Source organism: Colossoma macropomum, unplaced genomic scaffold, assembly GCF_904425465.1.
Source record: "Colossoma macropomum unplaced genomic scaffold, Colossoma_macropomum, whole genome shotgun sequence".
NCBI classification, from domain to species: Eukaryota; Metazoa; Chordata; class Actinopteri; order Characiformes; family Serrasalmidae; genus Colossoma; species Colossoma macropomum.
The window spans coordinates 24,701,338-24,724,173 of record NW_023494800.1 but is presented as its reverse complement, the minus strand read 5'-3'; the positions used below and the strand labels follow the sequence as shown (position 1 = coordinate 24,724,173).

Here is a 22,836-nt window from a genome sequence, read left to right as displayed (position 1 = left end):
TTAAAGTCCAATTACAAGTGAAAAGGGAATACAAGATAACATTAAACCAAAATTGAAATGGCTCTGAGCTGGGATGAATGGCCATCTATAAAATAAGGGAAAAAAGCAAGCCAATTTGTACAGGTTCGAGTTGACTTTTAAGCCAAACAGACAGGAAGGCTAGTATATGGGCTAATTGGGTACTCCAATGCATAGCTAAATTAAGTTAGCATATTTTAGCTAATCTGAAGTAAAGCCACAAAGAGGCTGTAAATGTGTTTCATTCAGATTGCAGAGTCTGCTGGTGTACATCCCTTTTTAACAATAAATAATGTGTGGCCACACTTAATAAGGTGTGGGAATGAGATGAATTAAGTTGTGGCAACAATGTAGGACGTCGTTATCCTTATTATACTATACTTAATTATCTTGTTCCTACACCTTACTAAGTCATGGCTATGACTTAATTATCTCATTTCTACACCTTCCTAAGTTGTGGCCTTGGCTTAATTATCTTGTTCCTACACCTTACTAAGTTATGGCTGTAACTTAATTATGTCATTCCTGCACCTTACTAAGTCTTGACCACAACTTAATTATCCCTACGCCTTAGTAAGTCATAGCTATGACTCTTAATTGTCTCATATCTATGCCTTACTAAATCGTGGCTATGACTTAATTATCTCGTTCCTATGCCTTATAAAGCTGTGGCCACAACTTAATTGTCTTTTTCCTATGCCTTACTAAGTCACGGCTATGACTTAATTATACTGTTACTAGGCTTTACTAAGTCATGGCTATGACTTAATTATCTCGTTCCTATGCCTTACTAAGTCGTGGCTATGACTTAATTATCTCGTTCCTATGCCTTACTAAGTTGTGGCTATGCCTTAATTATCTCATTCCTATGCCTTAGTAAGCTGTGACTTAATTATCTTGCTTCTCTACCTTACTAAGTTGTGGCCATGACTTCATTATCTCATTCCTACACCTTACTAAGTCATGACTGACTCAGTGATCTCATTCCTATGCCTTTCTAAATCATGGCTGTGACTTAATTATCTCATTCCTATGCCTTACTAATTTGTGGCTGTGACTTAATTATCTCGTTCCTGTGCCTTAATAGGTCATGGCTGTGGCTTAATGGTCTTGGTCCTATGCCTTAGTAAGCTGTGACTTAATTATCTTGCTTCTCTACCTTACTAAGTTGTGGCCATTACTTAATGATCTCGTTCCTATGCCTTACCATGTAAGTGGTCATGTAAACAGCATACTCCGCCACATCTTATTCTACAAGTTTACTGGTGGGCTGCAAAGCAGAAATCTGATTATTGCCTGACTCAAGTACAACCTGGAGTTTTCCCATTATCTGATTACCCAAGCGCATATAAGCACGTTGAACAAATTACAGACAAAATCTGATTTTCTGCAGTTATAAGATTATTAAGTGCATGTTAACGCACTGATCTTGACCGTACGCCTTACTAAGGCGTGGCCCAACCTAATTATATCGTTCCTACGCCTCATTAAGTTATGGCGAAGACTTAATTATCTCATTCCCATGCCTTACTAAGTCGTTTCTATGACTTACTATCTGGTTATTACATCCTACTAAGCCATGGCCACACATTAAGATCCTGTCCCAACACCTTACTGGTCATTTTTAGTAAGAAGGATATGGAGCCCTGCGGGTGACATGGCATATATGTAAAAATAACGCATGGCCTTATTAATGTGTGGGAACGAGATTCTAATGCATGGCCACGACTTAACAAGGTGTGGGAATAAAATAATTAAGTCGTGGCCACGAGATCATGCCTTACTAATTCATGGCCATGCATTAGGATCTCGTTCCCATGCCTTACTAAGTCGTGGCCACGCATTATTTTTATTTATACAGGATGTCACCAGTAGGGCTCTGTTAAGATTAAAAGTTAGAAAAGGTTTAAAATTGCTCATAAAGTAGTTCATACACCAAAAAGGGCTAAAAAGAGTAGTTCTCGTTCTCTGTAGACCACACTGATGCCTCGCTCGCGGAAATCCTGTGTTAAAAAAAAGAAGGAAAGAAAGAGGCACAACTCGCATTTCGACGCAGGCCCTTCCATCTTCCTTTCTCTTCTTTCTTTTCTTCCTGAGAGCGGCTCGGTCACCTTGTGAAGATGTGGAGGAGCCTGGGCTGTCTCCACCCCGCCTCTCCACCCAGCTGATGCCCGCGCCCTCTCAATGCCTATACCGAGGGAGCGGAGCTGAGGAAGGGGGGAAACAAAACAGGCGAGACTGTGCGGGGGGCGAGCGCAGTGAAACATCCATGGGTGGCTGTGTGGGCAGTCACCATGATTCTTCGGGCAGTTTAAACGAGAACTCTGACGGAACCGGAGGTAGGAAACAAGTTCCACACGCATACGGTCGACATACATGAGCACGTCTGTGTTTTAAGTCGTTCATTTGGTTCCTTTTTCTCCGCTGTGCGCTGCGCTGGCTCGCTCGCTCCTTCGCCTGCTGCCCTCGTTAGTGCAGCTCGACAGCGCGGTGGGTTTTTACCGTTGCTTTCTCTGTTTACAAAAATCTGCGTGATGATTTTCAAATTTAAAATGTTTGCGAACGTTGGAGCGACCGCCGCGCTGCGCCTCCTGCTAACTTAGCTCGCTAAGCAGCCCCCCAAAACCGTACAGGGTTTGCTAGCTAGCTGGCTAGCTTAGTCGCTTCAGCTAACGCTTTTATAAAAAAAAAAAAATGTGGGTCACTGTTTTCGCACCGGAATGCAGAACATGCCGGTCTCGTCTCCATCTGCAGCAGTTCGTATCTAACGTTACTGCACAGGCCACGGTTGAACGGTTGAGGCTGTTGAAATTATGCAGCTTGGCTACATGGTTTACTTTTTTTTGTGGGGGAGGCTTGTGGTACCACAGTCAGCCTTTCAGTCAAGTAATTAACACAACTTTGTGAACTCGCAGGTATGATGCTAACGGGTTATCTTATACGTGCTCCTCTGTCCTCAGTCCCTTGAACGGCCGCCACCGGAACGCCGTTATTCACAACTTGTAGCCAGGAGTCAAATGTCGTCTCTGTTTATGCTCAGGGTTCACGTTTCAGGAGATGAATTATGTCATATTTCACTTCGCGGCCGGCGATTTTTTTCAACGAAATAGTTTCAACAAAATGTTGGAAACTTTTGTTAGCCTCCAAACAAACCCTCTGCTCTCTGCCTTTTACCCCGCACATGATATTTCCGGTGTGTGTAGTTACAGATGTTAAATGCAATGATTTTTTTGGGGGATGGGCTGGTAGGACACAAAGGAGACAGCATGGTTGCTTGAGTGAATCGAGGTAAGTTAACGTCTGCTACACAAGACGGTTCTTAAAGGGTTCTTTAGTGAAGACAGTGGTTCTACATACAATCATGAGTGCTGTATAGAACCGTTTCATGCTTAAGTGGTTCTTTGCATGGTAAAATGGTTCTTCAGATTGCTGGAGAATGTGTTGTATATGGTTCTGTGTGAAAAACCTTTTTGAAAATGGTTTTATATAGCACCAAAAAGGGTTCTTCTATGTGCTTAAAAACATGGTTCTTCAGGGGTTTTTTTTAAAGACACTGATTCTATTCAGAGCCATGAGTTCTATGTAGAGCCATTTGCATGTTCACATGGCTCCTTGCACGGTGAAGGTTTTTCAAACAGATGGAGAATGTGTTGTGTATGGTTCTGTATATCATCAGAAAGGGTTCTTATGTTGTTACGATGTCAAGCTTGGAACAAAGGAAGAACCATTTTTGGGGCTCTTCAGTTGTTACAGTAGAAATGGTTCTTTATATATCTTATGGTTCTAATTAGACCTATTTTCTTTACTAAAATCTTTACACTAGACATGCTCTTACAGTCTCACCCACAGTGAATCCATCTTGGTTCAGGCCTTCTAACATCTGGAATACTTTACCTGTGAGAGGTAGCTGTGATGGACTCCAGGCACAAAGCGTATTGTAAATATTCAGAATTTCATTTTGAATTATAATTATAAATAGATTAAAAATCTAGATAAAACTCTCAACACACCAAATGCCACTTCCTCAATTCTGAAAAAACAAAACAAACAGACCCGGTGCCATATTACAGGAACATCTTAACTCTGTTTATTCAGTTTGGACTGAAATTAGGACAGATATTATTACAGAATAACAGAGAAACAGTATTACAGAAACATTGTAACTAGGCCAAATTTCCTAAATTCTGTCCTAACTTTAAAACCACCCCAGTGGTGTCCTAACTTCTGTTTTAACTGCCTGTTTCTATTGTTTTTAGACAACTGTGACAGGCTGCATAGTTCACTACTGGCAGGGTGACGTTACATTTTTCTGTATTGCAAAACAGTGGTTTCAGTTGTGAGATGTTTATCTTTTCTACTTCGGCGTTTTAGAAATCCCAGACACAGCAGACACAAACTCCATGACCCATCTCATTACCTGCATGTGTCATTGTTGTTGAAAAGTCGTCAAATAGAATATTAACATTACAGTGATGGTGGTGAATAATGAGGAGACAGAGTTGAGTGTGTGGCTGTTTATAAATAGGAATAACGTTAGCACAGCTGGCCACAGTGCTTGGGAAACAGAAACTGAAACTGCAGAGTGGTGACACTAATGATTAGTAAGGGGCACTGTTACTTTAGTCTTAATCTTCTGTAATACGGCCCCAGGAAATTAGGCATACACGATGAAACAGGAGTCATATTGGTATTGGCGGATAATTGCTATAAAAAATTGGAGGCATTGGATGGATATTTCGATTTGTAGCAGAATGTTTAGATGATGCTATCATGCAAAAATGTGCATTTTATTCACTTTACTGCATTTGTGACGCTATAGCAGTGGTCAGCAACCCTCTTCCTGCAGATCTGCTTTCCTGAGTTTAGTTCCACCCTGAGTCTAACGCGCTGCCCTCTCTTTATCTAAAACAATGCATGATTCCGCCAATCAGGGCCTTCTGTAGAAGTTAATTAGCTGGAGCAAGTATGTCAAGTTGTGGTTGGAACTAAGGTAGATCTCCATGACCAGGGTTGGTGACCCCTGCTCTATAGAAATAAATGTTATATTTGTCTGTAGTGCTAATTCAGGTAGATTCAAGTCCCAGTTTCTAAATAATGTTTATGCATCAGCAGATATGTACATGAAAAATATCAGAAACTGGCAATGGCCCAAGGTTCGCAAATCACGTCCCAAAAAATACATCTATATGGATGTCTTGGACTGTGTGGAAATATTTGACTGGACACAGTCTGTGCTCTGTTGTGAATCAGCCGTTATGACAACTTTGGCTTGTTTTTCAGCATGAAATATCCTTGGTGATTTCTTTGGAATCTAGAAACCCTGCAGTGCCGACACACTATATTATGCCAGATGTCTGTATAAAGGTGATGGTTAAATGATCTATAAATTAAAACCAGTTCAAGTACTCAGATTTGAGAGTGTTTAATCTTAATGACGCCCAGATTCTCCTAACTGCTTACTTCATTTAGCACCACAAAAAAATCCCAAGGGAATGGTAATTAGGCCTAGTATATCACCAGTGACTGCAGGTGTTTTGGAAAGGTAACACCACTATGACACGTTGCAGGGAGAAAAATGTACTTGTATGCAGTGAGTTAGATATTCAGAGTGGAACACAATGGTAGACTGGTAATTCTGAAAGTTCTACTAGTTGGTAGTTCTATTAGTTGCTAATGCTAGGCCTGGTTCCTTTTCTGAGGATGTTAACAGACACACAGTGGACAATCCCCACATAAGATACTTTCTTTTTTTTTTTATTAACATTTCACTCATCTAATGGAGTTTAGAGTGTGTGCTAGCTGGGTCAAGTTAGCACTGACTAATGTGTCAGTTCTGAATATCTCCCTAATTTTTTTTTCTATGTTGTACCTCACCAAGGGCTGCCTCACTCAGGCCTGGTAGTGCATGGTGTTTTTGGGTGTGTATGAGGCGAAATCCGAGCCCTGGTCCATTTTGCATTATGCAGCGTTTGACTTCTGCGAGCAGACAGGCACTTCGGTCCCCATGCCAGGCCGAGGCCGAGTCGTCATGGAGATGAACGGGGAGCTTTTATCTCTTTGTAGTAGGAGTGACGTTTTGTCTCATGATTTTTTTAAGGCACCTTATAAATACTTCATTTTCTATTCACTACTGTAATATTGCATCTATACTGGTTATTAACTGAGTGGCCAGTCACTCACTCAACCCTGGTCACAGTCCAGGTACAGTTATGTACAAGCTGCCACAGAAAGAAAATTAAATTAATGAAGCTGCTTTGAATCATTGTTTATGATAGATTGACCAGCGCAGCATTTAGTCTAATCTAATGAATGAGGCCCAGAGTCATTTTCACCCTAATAGACAGCTTGCTCTCAAAAACAGAGGACTGTTCAGCTGGGAAGCTTTCAAGGCTTATGGCTGTGAAGTAATGTTACCACAGGATGTTTGTAATGTTTATGATAGAGCCACACAGCATCCAGGATGCAGCGATGGGGATTTATGCATTGTTGTCATGGCCAAACAGTTGCACGTAGCTTTGCCTGCTCACGAGAAGAAATCTGAGTGTTTATCAAAATTTGTCTCATCCATCTACCTACTTTCTGTCTTGAGTGGATTCGGTGTGTCATTAACATTGGCATTAGTAGGGGTGCACCACCTGGATTAGCTGTACAAAGAAATGTAACATTTATTTCTACTGGTTTGCAGTAAAATTAAAAAAGTGCAGATGTCTTAGCACAGTAGCCCACTGTGAACGTTCTTCTGGAGTATAATCAGTATGTCATCAATTATTGGTTTGAAATATCGGTCAAATCTGTCAAAACGTCTGTCCACTGTCTGTAATTATTTATGGCAAATATCTGATCATGCCCATAACCATGCAGGGGCAATATGACAATATGTTATTGTATTGTGAATAATTACACCATACTATGCTTTTCTGAGCATATTGTGTTTATTGTCAGTACTTACAGAACCCTAACCAACTCTAGGCTTCATTATAAAGAGAACTTAATGAGTCCTGTTTAAGTGGATTAAGTGTAGCACAGTATAAAAATACACGTGAAACAGAAATCATAGTTTTTTTTATAGTATATAGTCAAAAGTGAAAATTTTTTTAAAAATGAAAACCTATCAAACCTCAAAAAACGAAATATTGAGATGTATATTGTGTATTGTGAAATATTTTGCCATATTGCCCACCCCTAATTTAGAGTCTAAAGCCAACACATATTTACTTAATTTAGGCAGAAGGAATACAAGTACATGCTTCCACAAATGCACACTTTAAAGGAAGTGCAATTTTTCCCCCCACAGAATATGAAGGAACATTTATCAACATGTAAATTGATGTAGGATTGATATAACTTGGGGTTACTTCTACATTAAGGAAAAGGAGGTATAATTTCTACTCACACAAAAGTGCACAGTCCATAAAAGTGACATTTACCACTGGAAGTCTGAAATGTTTTTGACCAATGCGCACAGGATAAGAAATCTCAGTATAAATGACAGGCATGGGAGTAGCTACTCAATTTAAGCACTGCCTTCAGTCCAGAAAAGTGTCGAATACATGTCAGAACGTTTCACGTAGCCATTTCTGTTTATTCTAAGCATCTGTCTTGCTGTCCGAAGTGAATGCTCTGTGTCATGAGTATTATCATTAGCTTAGGAATTCTCAGCCAGCAGTCAACATTGCCACATAAAATCAAACTTTTTAATGTAATTGTTCAGTTTTACTGTCATGCACATGAGGAGGACCTAGCATGTGGGCCTGATTTGAGCCACAGAGAACACTTATAGAGGCTTATTTAAGCCTCAATACTTAAGAAACTTCTTTACCACAGAATATGATTTTTACTGCCATGTCGATTCACATGGGTTTAATATAACCTGGGCTTATTTTTACTGCTTGTTTTATAGCAGGTAAAAGGCGCCAGAATCTGGCATGAGAGCGGACAGTCCATTGACAAGGTGGATTTGGAGGGGACTAAAATCAATGAGAAATACTGGTAAAAACTACATTACCCCACCTCCTCATGTAAAACTAATTGTCTTCAAATAGAGTTCAAAAATAATAACATTACTGCACCTCCCCAGCTGAAATGAATCCCATTTGAACAGTACTTTATACTGGTAATAACAACAGCAGCCAACAAAAATGGCTACTAATTAAACCTGGTTGAAAAATAAAAAAAATTCAGCTAAATGCAGGAGAAATATATTTGATCCCCTGAAAATGACCTGAAATTCTAAATCATGTTGGATTCCATCCAGTTAAGGGATGATTTTTAAAGAGCCACTTTTGTGAATGAGATGTGTGAAGAATCTTAATTTAAGGAACTTCCACATAAAATTATTGGTAAAACCCGTTACAGGTTTTTCCAGGAACTTTAGGCCAAAAACCATTTAGAAAACCCTTGTTTTTAAAGGTGTCTTCCTAGAAATACTGGTTCCCTACGATCAGATTGAAAAAGTGCCAGTGTGTATTAAGAGGGGTGTTGATATAAAAACATAAACTAAGCATTGCAGAATGTAAAGATTGTAGTATGGCTGGTTTACATTTCATTCACAGTTTTGCCTGTATATTTTTAGAGGGAATCATGTTGATGTGCCTGACAGAGTAGCAAGGGCATCCAATTCTGAATTCCTTGCTTGTGGCTCTAAAGCAACTCCCTGGGATTCGGAGAATAACAGAGTAGCCACCGTGATATTTGTTGTGGAGCATTGGTAAAGGTTAGAAGGAGTGCTTTCAGGATCTGGAATTGAGTGACGTTCCCCTTTGAAACAGGAAAATAGTGATTGGAGCCTGTTTATACTTTTAGTCTTTTTGTAAAAAAGGACTGAGAAGTCTTACTTTTTTGACTTTGGGTTGTGTTATGTGTATGGTTGGGTGATATAATGATATGTCATTGTGATAATTACATCGCAGAAATCGTTTCTAGCCTAGCATTAGCCTAGCATGAGTATCAGGAGGACTGCATGTTTCATTAAAAAAGAAGTTTGGAAGAGGCTGCTGTGTCAGAGCTTTTGCCCTATTGTCCTTAAATTGCATTTTGAACCCTGACAGTTGTGGAAGTGATGTTGAATTTAAAAAAAATATCACAAATCACTAATAATGATATTATATTTCTTGCCATCTGGCCCACTCCTAGTATTAAAACTACAGTACAGTGCAGTGTATAAAAATAACTTTTTGTCATATTTGCTAAAACTATCACTATGCCATGGCAGTAGTATGTGAGACAGATAATCTGTGAAGAAATCAGGCTCCTTTGTCTCCACTTACTTACCTAATGCCATTTGCGTGAAACCACTGTGACCGTATGAAAATAACCAATCAGAGCCAGGAGGAGTGTCTGACGGAGTGTCAATCACTGCTCGTGCACATGCTGCAGGCGGCCCCCATCCCTGTGCACTGTCTATGCCCGCCCATGCTCTCACTTGGTCAAGCTCAATAGCTTCAATGAGCGGCTTCAGGAAACACAAACGCATTATGTAAACGAATTGTGTTGTACCTGGCTGTATGGAGTTTAGTTCATGGTCTTACTGGTGTGTGCTCCATGCTGTTTACCTAGTCTCTTCAGTTGCCATGGTTGCTAGCCTGCGCGTGCACGGCAGCCTCCTCTGCGGGGAGCAGCTTTGGAGGAGAGGGAGGGTGAGTAACCTGGAAGTTGCACTTGTTCAAATTTTTAGTCCACTCTCTTCTTAATCCTACCTGTGGCGGCTTTAAATTTATAATTGTTGACTCGTTGTCTACTGCAGTTTTACACAAGCAGCTCTATAAAGTATAAAGTGTAGCTCAGTTGGTGGCCTCAGCTGGGAGGGTTGGACAGTAACTGCTCTAGCTCTGATTGTAGGTCAGTTTACAGACTTGGACGTGGGTTGATCAATACCTGACCCTGAAGGGCACCTGATCTCCTGTTGGTTCTCTGAGGTGGAGAGGAGACGGCTATGGCTACATATGTCTCCACAAAGTCTGAGGCCTCTGCACTAGAGAAGCCAGAAGTTGTGCAACTTGACCTCCTCCGTCATGTGATCCCAGACCATGTGTGCATGGGCTCATCTTGTGAAAACGAGAAGTCTGTTGCCGGCGCTTTCTTTCCACTGCTGCCTTTCTTCTGGGACATGTGACCCAACTGGGGGGGTCCTTCTCAGGGATGTGTCACAAGGCTACCTTTTGCTCTGTTTTGCTGAAATGTAGTATGAAGTAGGGCACAACTGATATGAGATTTTGTCACAGATACCAATATGGTTTTCTGAAGTAATGGGTGATATCATTTTATGTGGTAAAATTAAACAGACTTCAGTAGTTTTAGTGCTTTACTAATTGAGTGATTGTCAATTTTCAGTTGATTGTTTGCAAAACGATTGACACATTTGTAATCCAATTGCAGTACTGCAAGAAGATAAAATGTTTTCAGATGTACTTTTTTGTGTGTTTCTGCATTTTTGTTTGTGTTACTGAACTTTTAATATGCTAGCACAAGTGCCACAGATGCTATCAGGTGGTCTGCGCTGAAAATTTGACAGATACAGCAAAAGTAACTAAGGGAAGCCAGACTCTGTCAGTAGTTAAAATTGAAAGAAGCAGTATTGTGGAGTTTGGAGGAAAAAAAAGTAAGCTAAAATATGGTGTGCATGCACTGTTTCGAGACGCCCTGTAAAGAATGAAATAATCATTTAAGAGTCAGAGGTGTAATGTTGGTTTTCGCTGGAATTTTTCATACCACGCCATATGTCTTTTTCGCATTATTGTCACACACATCGCCAAGTTTTAAAATCTTTTTGAATATTCTTTCAACGTGCTTGCAATCATCAGATTCGTCCACTCAGAAAAAGAGTCTGAAGCACAATCGATCTTACAAAATTCTTCCACAAGTTGGTGCAACTAGACAAATCCCCAAAACTTATATCATGCAGCTTTAAAAAAGTACATAATATCAGCTCTCAGTATTTAATCTCACAGACAACAGTCAGTTTGAAGTACATTGCCTGTTTTACAAAATAGCACATTTCTTGGAGTTGTTTTCCTATATAACATTACAGCATATATAACATTATAACGTTGTCACTGCTTTTTGGGTGGGATTTTCTGGCTGTGCCAGAGGCAGGATGGAATATCAGAGACACTTTCTCTCTCCTGCACGAACTGGCTTGACTGAGCCGATAGTTCCCAGATGTCAGCACGCCCTCAACACAAATGCCTATCGGAGAGTTTTTGACTTTTGCAGCCACATTCTCCTGATGGGAAGTCCATGCAGTATTAAATACCTCAAGGATGAAGTCGCTTACTTTGTGTTTTTGTTGGGGGGGGGCGGGTGTGGGGGTGTGGTTGAGTTTCTCTCCCTCTTCCAATCTCACACAAAAACACACTGCATAAACAGTCTATGTAGACCCTTCTCCTTTAAGAGCCTAATACAGATGGTCTTCATTTGGGATTCTTGTGATAATTAAATTCACTCACTGTAATCCTACAGAAACACAGCCAGAATCAGCAGGCTCTGGTATTCGCTGTGCTGTCAGTTTTATCATGGCTTTTTGTTAAACGTTTATAGGCCTGTTCAAATGCCTTTCAGGTGTTTTGATACTTGTAAATAGCTCCACAGCCGTTGTTAGCATCTGTCTGTTTGCAGTCTTTTGCAAGACGGTCATAGAAGAGCTACTGAGTATTTAACCACAAGCACTGACCGAGCAGCTTCCTCTAAGAGGAACACTACCCATTAATGGTGGCCATTAGTGGTCTCACTATCTGCTCCTCTGTTACTTCACCGTTGGTCATTAGGCTGTCTGTCAAGCTTAAGCTTATAGTTCTTTTTACCAGTGACTTAAACAGTTACTAGTTCTGTCTTTTTTTAGGAGGTGAAAGAATGCATTGTTTTTGAGCGGTTCAGGTTGAGGTAGATGACGTTTTTGCATATTTTATTATATTATACATTTTCAAGTGAACGTTGTTTAGATTGAATTTACAGATTGGTTTGTCATTTTACAATTACAGAGAAATGCAAGTCAGAATTACTTGTGAATGCTAAAACTTCAACTGTACAGAAACTAGTCCCATTTGTTGCTTTCTACAACAAAGCGCAGCAGAAATGATTTCAAGATTGTGACGCTGTATGCAGTATAATGTGCTGGTGTGTAACTAGCTAAAGCACGTGTCATTGGGGAAATGTGGAGAGAAGCGTAGAAGCTTCTCTCTGCACAGTGCTTAGGTGTTCTCTGCAAACTTCAGCAACTGAACGTGCTGGTTATGGCTTCCACCTGATATGCTGCTAAATCAGGACCAGGGAATACCTAAAAAGTGCCACTGAAAACGTGCATGTACTTGTGTGCTTGTTTTGAATCTATATGAATGTATGTAATTTCTAATGTCTGATTTTTGTATGTCCCAGGACAATGCATGAAAGGCCCACGCTGTGAAAACAAATTTCCTCTTTGGAGGGCAATAGAGAATCTAATGCTAATGCAGGATTTTGGCTGTCACTCCACCAACACCAATCACTTAACACTCATATATGAGTCTTTATTATCTAAATATGTCATCTGAGCATCAGTTAGATCAGGAGTCAGCATCCCAAATGTTAAGAAGAGCCATTTTGTCCTTTCAATAAAAATCAAACCACCTTGGGAGCTGCAACCTTTTATATCCATTTTGCCATCTTGGTTGTAAAAATGTCTCAGTGTGTGCTGATGTCCTAGTATAGGCTAAGAAACATAATATAAATGAAAACGCAGACTTACTTTGCTCTGCTTTAAGCTTTAGCTCAGCTGTAGGTGCTTTTCACGCATCTCCGGAAGGAAACTTTTCCACAAAAGTAGAAGTTTTTTGTAAAATGTTTCTCATCATTTGACTTTTTATGGCGCTGAAGTCAGCTTCTCATTCACCAGCTTCTTGTTCACATTTTTCCGTTCCATCTTAAATGGTGCCTGTGGTGCCAAGGTGTAACTATGCACCGTTTAAGGTGGAATGGGAAAATTCAGACAAGAAGCTTGCGAAAGAGAAGCTGACTTCTGCCTCGCAACTTTTTCGTGTTTGACAGTTTTTTTGCAGATTAAACGTATCAGGAAACCAGCTGGAATGCAAATAAGTCAATTCAATTCCAAATTATCAGTGTTTGTCTTAAGTCTCTCTCTGTTTGCCTTTAGGTAAGCTACTAGCTAGGTGAGATTGTTGTCGTTGCTATGGTGATCAGCAGTCTGCACGCCAGCATTCAGGTTTAAAAGGTGAATTAGCAGTTATACATTATATAACTCCAGCATTTAAGACTGTTTATTGTTAAAACTTTGTTGGAATGATCAGCAGAGCTTTCATTTTAGAGCAAAGGAGGATTATTTTATTTTTACCTAAAAATCTAATTCTGCTGTGGAGCCACATGCAACTCCAGAGCCACATGTGTCCGACTCCCAAGTTAGATGGAACCAAATCTGTACTCTGGTGTGGCACTTTTGACTTGGTTTAGCTAGCAGGCTACAGTTCCAAACACCACAGAACAGTTTCTATTGCGGCTCCAGCTACAGTTCCTGTCCTTTGCTCTCTCAGACCTGACTTTTTGCTGTCTATATTTACGGGCCAATCGGCCTTCTGGTTAGGCTGTAAGTCCCCCTAGTTATGGAGATATGAACATGTGCAGTAGCAAGAACAAGCTGAAAAAACACATTTTTGCATTGTTTTAGCTAAACAGTGCAGAGTATTTATGCTGTTTTTATCAGATTTTAACAGTGATTTTAAGTTAAGTTTTTGAAATGTTATTATGGCTTTTTGTTCGGGATTTATAGGTTTCTCCTTATTCAAAAAAATATGAGTCTGGTCTTGTATGACTGGAAATAACTGCCCAAGGGAACCATCAAGTGGACAGACTTTCCTTTGAAGACTTTTGTTGCACTGACTGAATCTATAACCTGGTAGCAAAGCTAATGTGAAGGCATCTGTCAGGCTACAGATCCCGTGACCACTGAACAGGTTTATTTTGGCTTTGTCTCCCTTCAACACCAGTCGCTCAACTTCACTCAGGTTTTAATCATTATCATCTAAAATTCTGTCAGTGGTGATTTTGTGAGTCACAAGCAAACCTGTTCTGTGGTGAACAGAGCTGTTTTCATGCTAGCTGTGCTAAAGCTTCCCCTCTCTCTTCTAGTTAGCAGCACTATTTAACATTTAGCAAATGCAACGTAAACGTAGAACCAGTCAGCAAATATCTACACCCCTAAAGTAATACGGTATACCGGGGTAACATTTGAAGGCGGTTTGAAGGTATAAAAAGTGGATACTGCCCAGCCCTACTGGAGTCATTACAGTCTCTTCAAAGAATGATACCATCTGTTGTTTGTTGGCTCCAGACTGATTTTGTTATGGTTATTATGGATTTGTTTTTTCATTGTAGGCACAAATGAGCAATATGCATGTAAAGCGAGTAGGGTAAATGGATTATGTTTCATATAGGCTAAAAATAATGACTCTAATTTGCTTCTGAACCTGCAGGCGAGTCCTACACTGAAACATAGAAAATATGTGCTTCACATTCTTATTAAGGTATAGTTAAGTAAAAAATAAAATTGCAGTTCTGAAAAACAATTTTCCCCAAATGTATTCGGTCACCCAATGTTTGGTTAATGTTTGCTTCTTTAAGGTTTTGTTGAAGCAATTGATTGCAGCTTATTTCTCACCAATTAGCTTTGTGTACACTGCATAAATGAATCATCACACGCTTGCCTCAAACCAGCAAAACATTAAGTAATCTCATATTTACTTACGTACAGTTTCTCACACTGTATTACATACTGTTATCTATAAAAATGGACAAAAGTACATCACAGAGATTTAAAACAGTAGTAGCAACCATCAGGAACCCTACATTTTATCTATACTTTTGTCTGTCTTTTTAAATAACAGCATGTCCAGCTCCAGTGTAAAGAAACAAACTTTGGATGCCAAACATGTCTTGGCTGGTTGACTACATTTTGGGAAATTATGTAAATTAAATTTTTTGCCAAACTATTCCTTTAAGGCTGCAAATGTCAGGTTCCACCAACCATGCACAATCAACCCTTCAGTTTGTGCTTTCAGCATTGTAATGACCTCCCTTATGGAAAAGTGCCCTTTTGTGTTTGGTTCCGCTGAGGACCCCACAGTCAGTGCGACTTCCAGCAGCACTTGTAAATGCCACTCTGCCTTGAAGATAAATTAGATTAACGTGTGCGCTTATCCATCTTGCCGTGCAGCCTGTGCATCATCCGCTAAACAGGAAACAAGCCCATGATGCTAATCGAGCCATGGATTTTCTGTCTGCTGTTCAGAGATGCATGCGCTCCTCGAGAGGGCAGTTCACAACGCGCCAGTCGGTCTTCAAGAGAGAACAAGTGGTTTTTCGTGACTGTAGGAGCCGAAGATGAGAGTTGTTGTTGTTGTTAAGAGTGTTCGCTCTGTTTACTGTTTAGTATTGAGGAATGTGGAGTGTCCAGTGCTGTGTTTTAAGCCCTTTTCAAGCTGGATTAGTTTTACCAGAGGAGGACTGTTAATGTAATTTGTAAAGGGTTCAAATGGCCAGTCCGTACAGGATAACGTGTATGTGTAATTTCCCCAAATTTCCTCACATAGCCCAGATTTAAACATCAAAGCCTGGAAATGCATCCAAACCAGCAAATAAACAACAACTTAACTTCCAGTTAATACAAGATAGAATAGCATTAGGCTAGTAAAGTGGGCACAGTTAACTTGTCACCCAACAGGACAGGAATCGCTCTGCCTTGTATATCCTGATATTTCATTTCATTCGCCTTCTATTTAGCCTGTCACCAAAAATGTTTAGATTACAGTAGGGACTTCACATAGTCTTAGTCTCTTGTGGACTAAAACTGATGTATTAGGCAGTTGTTGCATGGTAGTTGGGCAGTTGACCATTGACTGTTGACCAACTAGGCCTGTAATGACCATGAAATTTTGTCTGTTAATTGTGTGTACTACTGTACTGTTAAAGTACATCCTTAAAGTGGCCAAATTGGCAGTTCCCAACTGATCAAACAGCAAAAGCTCAAATAAACAAACATTACTCACTGCTGTCCTTTAATTTTTGTTCTTTTCTTAAGACCCATGGCACACCGTAACCCAAAGGATGATATGAATACACGTTCCTATAGTCGGAGTTATTGATGTATGCTGGCGTTCATATAGTCAGTATAGTGATTTTGTACAGCTGAATAGTGTTAGTTTAGCTGCATTTCGCATCTGTATGGCTGGAATTGACACTAACCGTGCTGAACCATAACTTTAATTTATACAGTATTATGGTTTAGTGTTATGAAATGAAAGAGGTGAGCCACATCATATTTATCTCAATAACATTACAATCTTGATTCTAAAATTCAGCTGCACCTGAAAATGATGTTGGCTCGGTGAACCACTTCTGACACTCCTCTTCATTTCATTTTATTTTGCAACGTTTTACTAAATCGAGCAGAGGAGCTAATCACTAGTTAGTAGGAGTGGGAATTGCCAAAGGCCCAACGATACGATACTATCATGATACTTAAGTGATGATATGATATTGCAATAACATATGTTGTGATATATAACCTTTTTTCAACTGCAAATACAACCACTAGGTTTTTGTCAGCGATCCTGCATTTTCGTGTTACATTTTGCAGTAGATCTGCAATGTTTGCCCCAGCTTGACTTTCATGTACTGCTCTAGTTTGGAGAGCGTGACACAGCAGTCACCAGTGCTCTCTGAAACACTGCGCTGCAATATTCACATAGGAATCCGCTGCCTTTGACATCCACGCAAGTTAATGCAGTCCTTTTTGCTGTATTCAAAGATTCCTCAACTTTAAACTTTCCTTCTCTGTAGAGCTTTGGTACAGCTGTGTCAGTGAAAAAAACGCTGCAGCTGAGTCACGTACCTAGGTTCCAGTGTTTGAAGCATGTAACAAAAGCCTTTGTTTTCCGCAGCGTTGTGTGGATGCAGGTCTTTGCACATGAAGTAGGGAGTGGATTGTGTTATTTTTGTAGCTCTCTCAGAATTGGAAGGTAGCTTTGTCAAGCTAAGTATATAGTATTCCCAGAGTATTTTATTTTCATGCGACACTCCTTGCAAATCCCTTCCTTGTTAAAAATTCAGCGCAAGTCTAGATGTTTGATTTAAACGTGAATGGCACATTTCTGATTTCTTCACCGCCTCTATCTTTGTTTTGTTTTCTGCTGACCTCACCAGAAAAAGAACTCACAACCATCTAAGGCTGAAAAAGCAGTTGATTTTGTTATTGTAGTACCAAAAACTTTAATTTGTATTTACTGTATATATATTAAAATATCGATACTTGGCATCCTTGTATTGATACTTGGCGTCCGTGTATCGATACAAGATTGCCACGCAAAATATTGCGATAATATGCTGTATTGATTTTTCCCATACACCTACTAGTTAGTTAAGTTATAGCTTGTGTTTTATTCTTTTCATCAGCCAGAACTAATGTTCTGGAATAAATAAGCCACAGTCAAGTTTGCCTCTTTTCATCCATGTGTCCATTTTTTATTGTATGTGTAAACAAAAATTATTGAAAGCATGTAAAGTGTTTGAGTAATCTGTTTCTTTTTGCCAACTTAAAAGCACCTCCTATTTAGGTCCACCTTCTTGGTGTACAGTCAGAGACTGTAGCCCATCTGTTGCCATGCATCAGTGGTCAGGTTTTAACCACAGAGCCATTCCTGGCTGGATATTTTTGGGTGGTGGACAAGTCTCAACCTAGCAGTGACCCTGATGTATGTAAAAACTCCCAAAAATTCAAACATTCAGCATGATCTTTTTTAAAGGCATTTTCACTGTGCACAATACGTCTAATGATATTTCCTTTTTCTGAAAGATGCAAAGAAGTTTGAAAGGGCATAATCCTTTTTTTAATTCAACATTTGCAAAAAAAAGGATTAATCACTCTTAAGTGTTTCTAATAAAGCAGGCAATGCGTGTGCTGTACTTTTTTCCCAGATGAGCTTAACATTTCACTACTGATGTGGGCAGAACATTTGTTTTTCTGGGGAGGCCCACTGAGTGCATCGTGTTTTGTTTCTGGATGTGCGGAGGGGACACAGGGATGCCATGCTGCACAAGCCCTGGAGCAACTTAAGGTTAAGTAAGGTGCATTGCTCAAGGCCACAGTGGCAGTGATCGGAGGAAAGGACACTTGAATGAAGCTTATCCCCAGTGCCCAGTCAGGGATGGAAGCAGGGAACCTTCTGCTTTACTGCAAGCTCTATTGAGAAGCTTAGCGAGCCACTTCCATTCAGAGTACAGATCTGAGCTGAGATATTCCAAATCAGTCCTGAGAGAGAGGACCTATCGCAGAGCAGATTTCTGATTGTTATGATCCCACAAAACCGATTCTAGATCAGCTCTCCTACTCCTGAAGTGGTTGGTGAATTCAGAGCCTGGTTCCTTATGCCAAGGTTTGGATAAGAGGAAAGCTGTTAGACTGACCAACGAGCAGGCTGTTGCGTTGTTGGTTTTGATTAAAAATAACACTGTTTCATTGTACCTCCTCAGAGAGCCCAGAGCAGGGAGATCACCATGGCAACAACAGCTTGTCTTTGAGCTAATCGATGTGTACTCTTCAAGGGCCAATCCTAGTATTGAAAGAGAGGGACTTTACAATGTTGACATTGCGGTCGTTTGAACGCAGTATCAAAAAAAATAAATACTGAAGGTGAAATGAAATGAAAAGATGAATGAAAAATGAAGATATTGGAAGGTTGAACTTTGGGTATAGCTAGCGCAATAAGTAAATATACATTTCTGTAGAGTTTGCATGTAAGAGGATCAGTAGAAATAAGGTCCACTGGCCTGAAGACCATCTAATTGCCTGTTAGAAGTCACACTAACACAAGGGGGCATACTAAGATAGGGGCATGGCTGACACCTTTTTGTTTGTGTGTGTATGTGTCAGTCATGTCCATGTCGTTGTCAACCTGCACTGATAACCTTTAAAAGTCAAATATTGACCCAAATCATTGGCCATTTTGATGTATTAGCCAACGACTGCTTTGAACTCTGCCTTAGATACTGGGTTGACAAGATTTTATGTGTTATGATGTGATGTAACTCTTGTGAATTGGGATTAGAGAACAAGATAACATGAAAAGCCTTTGCAGTTCATTATTTCTAAACCCTCTAATTTCCCTGTGAGTTAATTGTCTGTGTTGGGATTAGCTTTGTGCTGTTTGTTTTGTGGTCACCCTTTGCTCTCGTTCAACAGGATGGGGTCATCATCAAAAGGCGGGTGGGGATCATGCATGACAGTCTTCTATGACAGGAAATAAGCATTTCAGAGAGTGACAAAAATGCAGGAAGCACACTTTTTTAACCTCGGTCGATTAAGGGGGCCTTTTTTCAAAGGAGAGTTGATAAGTCCATGGGAACATTGTCTGTGTCCCCCTCTGTCTCTTTCTCTCTTTCTGTCTGTGGTGACTTTTTTCTGGGTCATGGGGAAAAAGCGGTGCTCTGATTCATTGGTAGCGACTGAATTATTGATGGCCAGTGGCTGCAGTTAAACTCTGTCCGCTGGTGGAGGTTGGCTTAGAATGACTCTTCTGAAAAACAGGTAGCACTATTTCTGGCTTCTGTACTTACTCTGTTGGGGAGCTGCAATTGCTGTCGTGAACCAATGCAGGAAGGCTTTGACAAAGAAGGTGCTTTCGTACTGATACTTTAACCGTAGTGAGGAACCACTGGGCCTTGTTTTTTTCATCTTAGAGAAATAAAATCCAAAGAATGGTTTATGCACCCAGTATTATTTGAAGTATATTACAAATTCAGTCCAACACATCTTAAATAGTGCTGTGGGAACAGCACTGTGCAAAAGTCAGAGACCACACTTCTTCCTTCTAGTCAGTTTCGCAATATATGTATGTTTTAAAACAGTCGTTAAGTACAAGTTATTTGTTTCTCATGAGATATTTCTGAGGTGGTTGGATATAAGATAATCTGCTTGCATAAGGAAGGGGAAAGTCAAAGGAGAAAAAGAGAAAAAGAAGTGTTTCCGAAACAAGATATCAAATAATGTAGAGAAAATGGAAGTCGTAACAAGCATGCAAGACCTTGTAGACCACCAAGTCTGTCACCATCAGATACTTCTTAACAGCTTTCATCTTTAAGAGAAAGGAGAAAATCAAGCTCAATTCTAGCTTCAGGTGTGAAAAAGTCCACAGATGTTTCTGTCCATCCTTCCACTGTGAGAAGACAACTCAGCACTACAGTCTGGAAGGATGTGTAGCTGTCAAGATGCCCTTACTGAGAAATGGACCTCAAACAAAGAACACACTGATATTCTCAGAACAGTGGACCCCAAAGTCCAGACCTTAACATCAATGAATGTTTCTGGGATTGTGGTCGTGAGAAACAGAAAACGCAACCAACTTCTGAGACTGAACTTTGGAGATGTAGAAAAATATCCCTGCAGATTTCTTTGAAGATCTGAAAAGAGTCTCCTGAAAAGAGTGGAAGCTGTAATAATGGCAAAGAGTGGACACACTAAATACTGGAGAGTACATTGTAATATAATAAAAGCATGCATAAATGAAACATGGTCTCGAATCTTTGCATAGTACTGTATATCTTTAATTTAGATCACCTAAAAAAAATGTTCAATACACAGAATAGTACACAATCTCTTGAAGAGAGAACGTTTTCTGGAAGAAAGAAAAACAGTGATTTTCTACATTTTCAGACGTAATGCTGTTGCGTGCAGAAGGTTGATGCAATGTTTAATCCTACTGTGATTTTGCATAAAGGCAATTCTCAAGCCTCTTCTAGGCCTCCCAGTGGTACAAACACTGAAGTTTCGTGTAGTTTTTCCACAGAAAAATATCCTCAAAAGCTGAACAGAATGTGTTTGGATGTTGAATCAGATTTTTGAGTTTGCCATCATCTCGTCTAGTGTTGCACACAATAAGGAAAATACAGTTTTAAGAGTGTTACCAAGCACTGGACTTCTTACATCTCCTGATAGTTACATTGTGTTCTGGACTGAAAGGTTTTATATAATGGCAGCCAGATGTTTTCCCTAATAAATCGCGCTCTCACAGAGGCGGCTCTGTCGGCCCACTGATGTAATTGCCTGGACTTCAGTCTCTGTGTAATTCACCCAGCGCTCACAGAGCTTCAGAATTTGCAGTCAGTGTGCAGGTCCTGTACATGTTTGGGCTAGTAGTGTTATGCTTTGGTGGATGCTTCTAATGTGGCGGGTCTGCGTTCTGTTCCAATATAGCAAGTAAGTTTACTGAGGGAAATGCCACTTTTTGGAATGTCTCAAAAGACCTGGGTAGCTGCAAGAGCACTGGCAGAGAGCTGCAGGGAAAAGGGAGGCAGCACAGGAAGAATGTGGAAACATAAGCCCTCACAGTGACGGGCAACGTTTCATTCTAAAGCATTTTACTCTTACTATTACTCCACAATGTTTTCTTTCCTTCTTCCTATATTTTTCATGTATCACCAATTATGAATCTGTAGGTTTCACAACTCAAAAACTCCCAAGTAGCTAAACCAATTATATTACAGAAAATATAGTATCAAGTAACACAGTAGTGACTGTGGTGTACAAGGCGGTCAAAATAAGTCAACATTTTGCTTTTTGAAGATTGCATGTCTTGACAACAACATGATTGACCTGAATTTGCTGTTTTATGTGTGGTTAAACTGGTTACACTGTGTGGGAGTTTTTAAAACTGATTTGCTAGAGCTTGAGAACATTCCAAAAGTTGCAGTATATTTAGGTAGATCTCCAAAGTAACATCATAATCCTATTGACAAAAATGAGTGCTAATAATGTCCAGCTGCCTTAATATGCATGTAATGCTCATATTAGCAATAATAGCAAAATAATAGCATAATAACAAAATAAAAAGTTCCAATTTGGAATATTATAATAAGAATAAGTTGTTTAGATGATGAACAGCTTCCTGACTAAATTGATTTACTTAAAACTGGAGTTTGGTTGAACTGGGAGTCGGCAGTTTGGTGGTATTTATTGTTATTGTGATAACGTCCGCCACCACAGGCTTTCCTGATCATATCCTGGATATGGTCTGTACTTAAACAGCACTGACAGACATGTTTTATTACAAAGAGTACATGTTCCTGTTTAATTACATAAATTCTGTGTATTATGTGAAACATTAGTTTATTGATAACATCAGTTTTTGATAATGTTTTTTAGAAATAGCACTGCTGGTGCTTTTTTGTGTATTCCAATATATCAAACCTCAGAAAAACTAAATATCAAAATGCATATTGTGTGTATATTTACAATATCGCCCACTCCTAGGTTGAACTGGCTTTAATGAAGTATATTACCTTTGTTTTTTAACATCAGCACTATTCTTTGTTGTCCGTGCTGTAGTGGCACTGGGGCGTAACCAGCCCCTGAAGCGAGAGAAGCCCAAATGGAAGAGTGACTACCCAATGACAGACGGACAGCTGCGGAGCAAACGTGATGAATTCTGGGATACAGCGCCTGCCTTTGAGGGCCGCAAGGAAATCTGGGATGCGCTCAAGGCTGCTGCCCAGGCTTTCGAGAGCAACGATCATGAGCTTGCTCAAGCTATCATTGACGGGGCCAGCATAACTCTTCCTCACGGTAAAGAAACCTTTAAGTGCAAATAACCTTTTAATTATTGGAATTACCTTCAAATCGGTCATATTCAAACTACATTACGGTTTTGTGTCTTTTGTTTTTTTTTTTGTTTGTTTTTTTTGATAAGTGCATAGCAGTGAACACTGAAATGATATCTTTTTTTTGTGGACAGCAAACTGCTTTTATAGTGTTGGGAACACACTGATTTTATGTTGCTTTTGATT

General features: G+C 39.9%; 1 protein-coding gene across 1 annotated transcript in view; it reads left to right on the top strand.

Moving 5' to 3' along the window:
* The first annotated feature begins 2,085 nt into the window (after window positions 1-2,085).
* The window catches only part of ubtd2 (ubiquitin domain containing 2), a 35,126-nt gene continuing 14,375 nt past the window's right edge, over window positions 2,086-22,836 (top strand). The window contains exons 1-2 of the mRNA XM_036588713.1: window positions 2,086-2,357; window positions 22,379-22,615. Of these exons, the coding sequence (XP_036444606.1) occupies window positions 2,186-2,357; window positions 22,379-22,615 (409 nt within the window). The 5' untranslated portion in view covers window positions 2,086-2,185. The remainder of the gene's footprint in view (window positions 2,358-22,378; window positions 22,616-22,836) is intronic.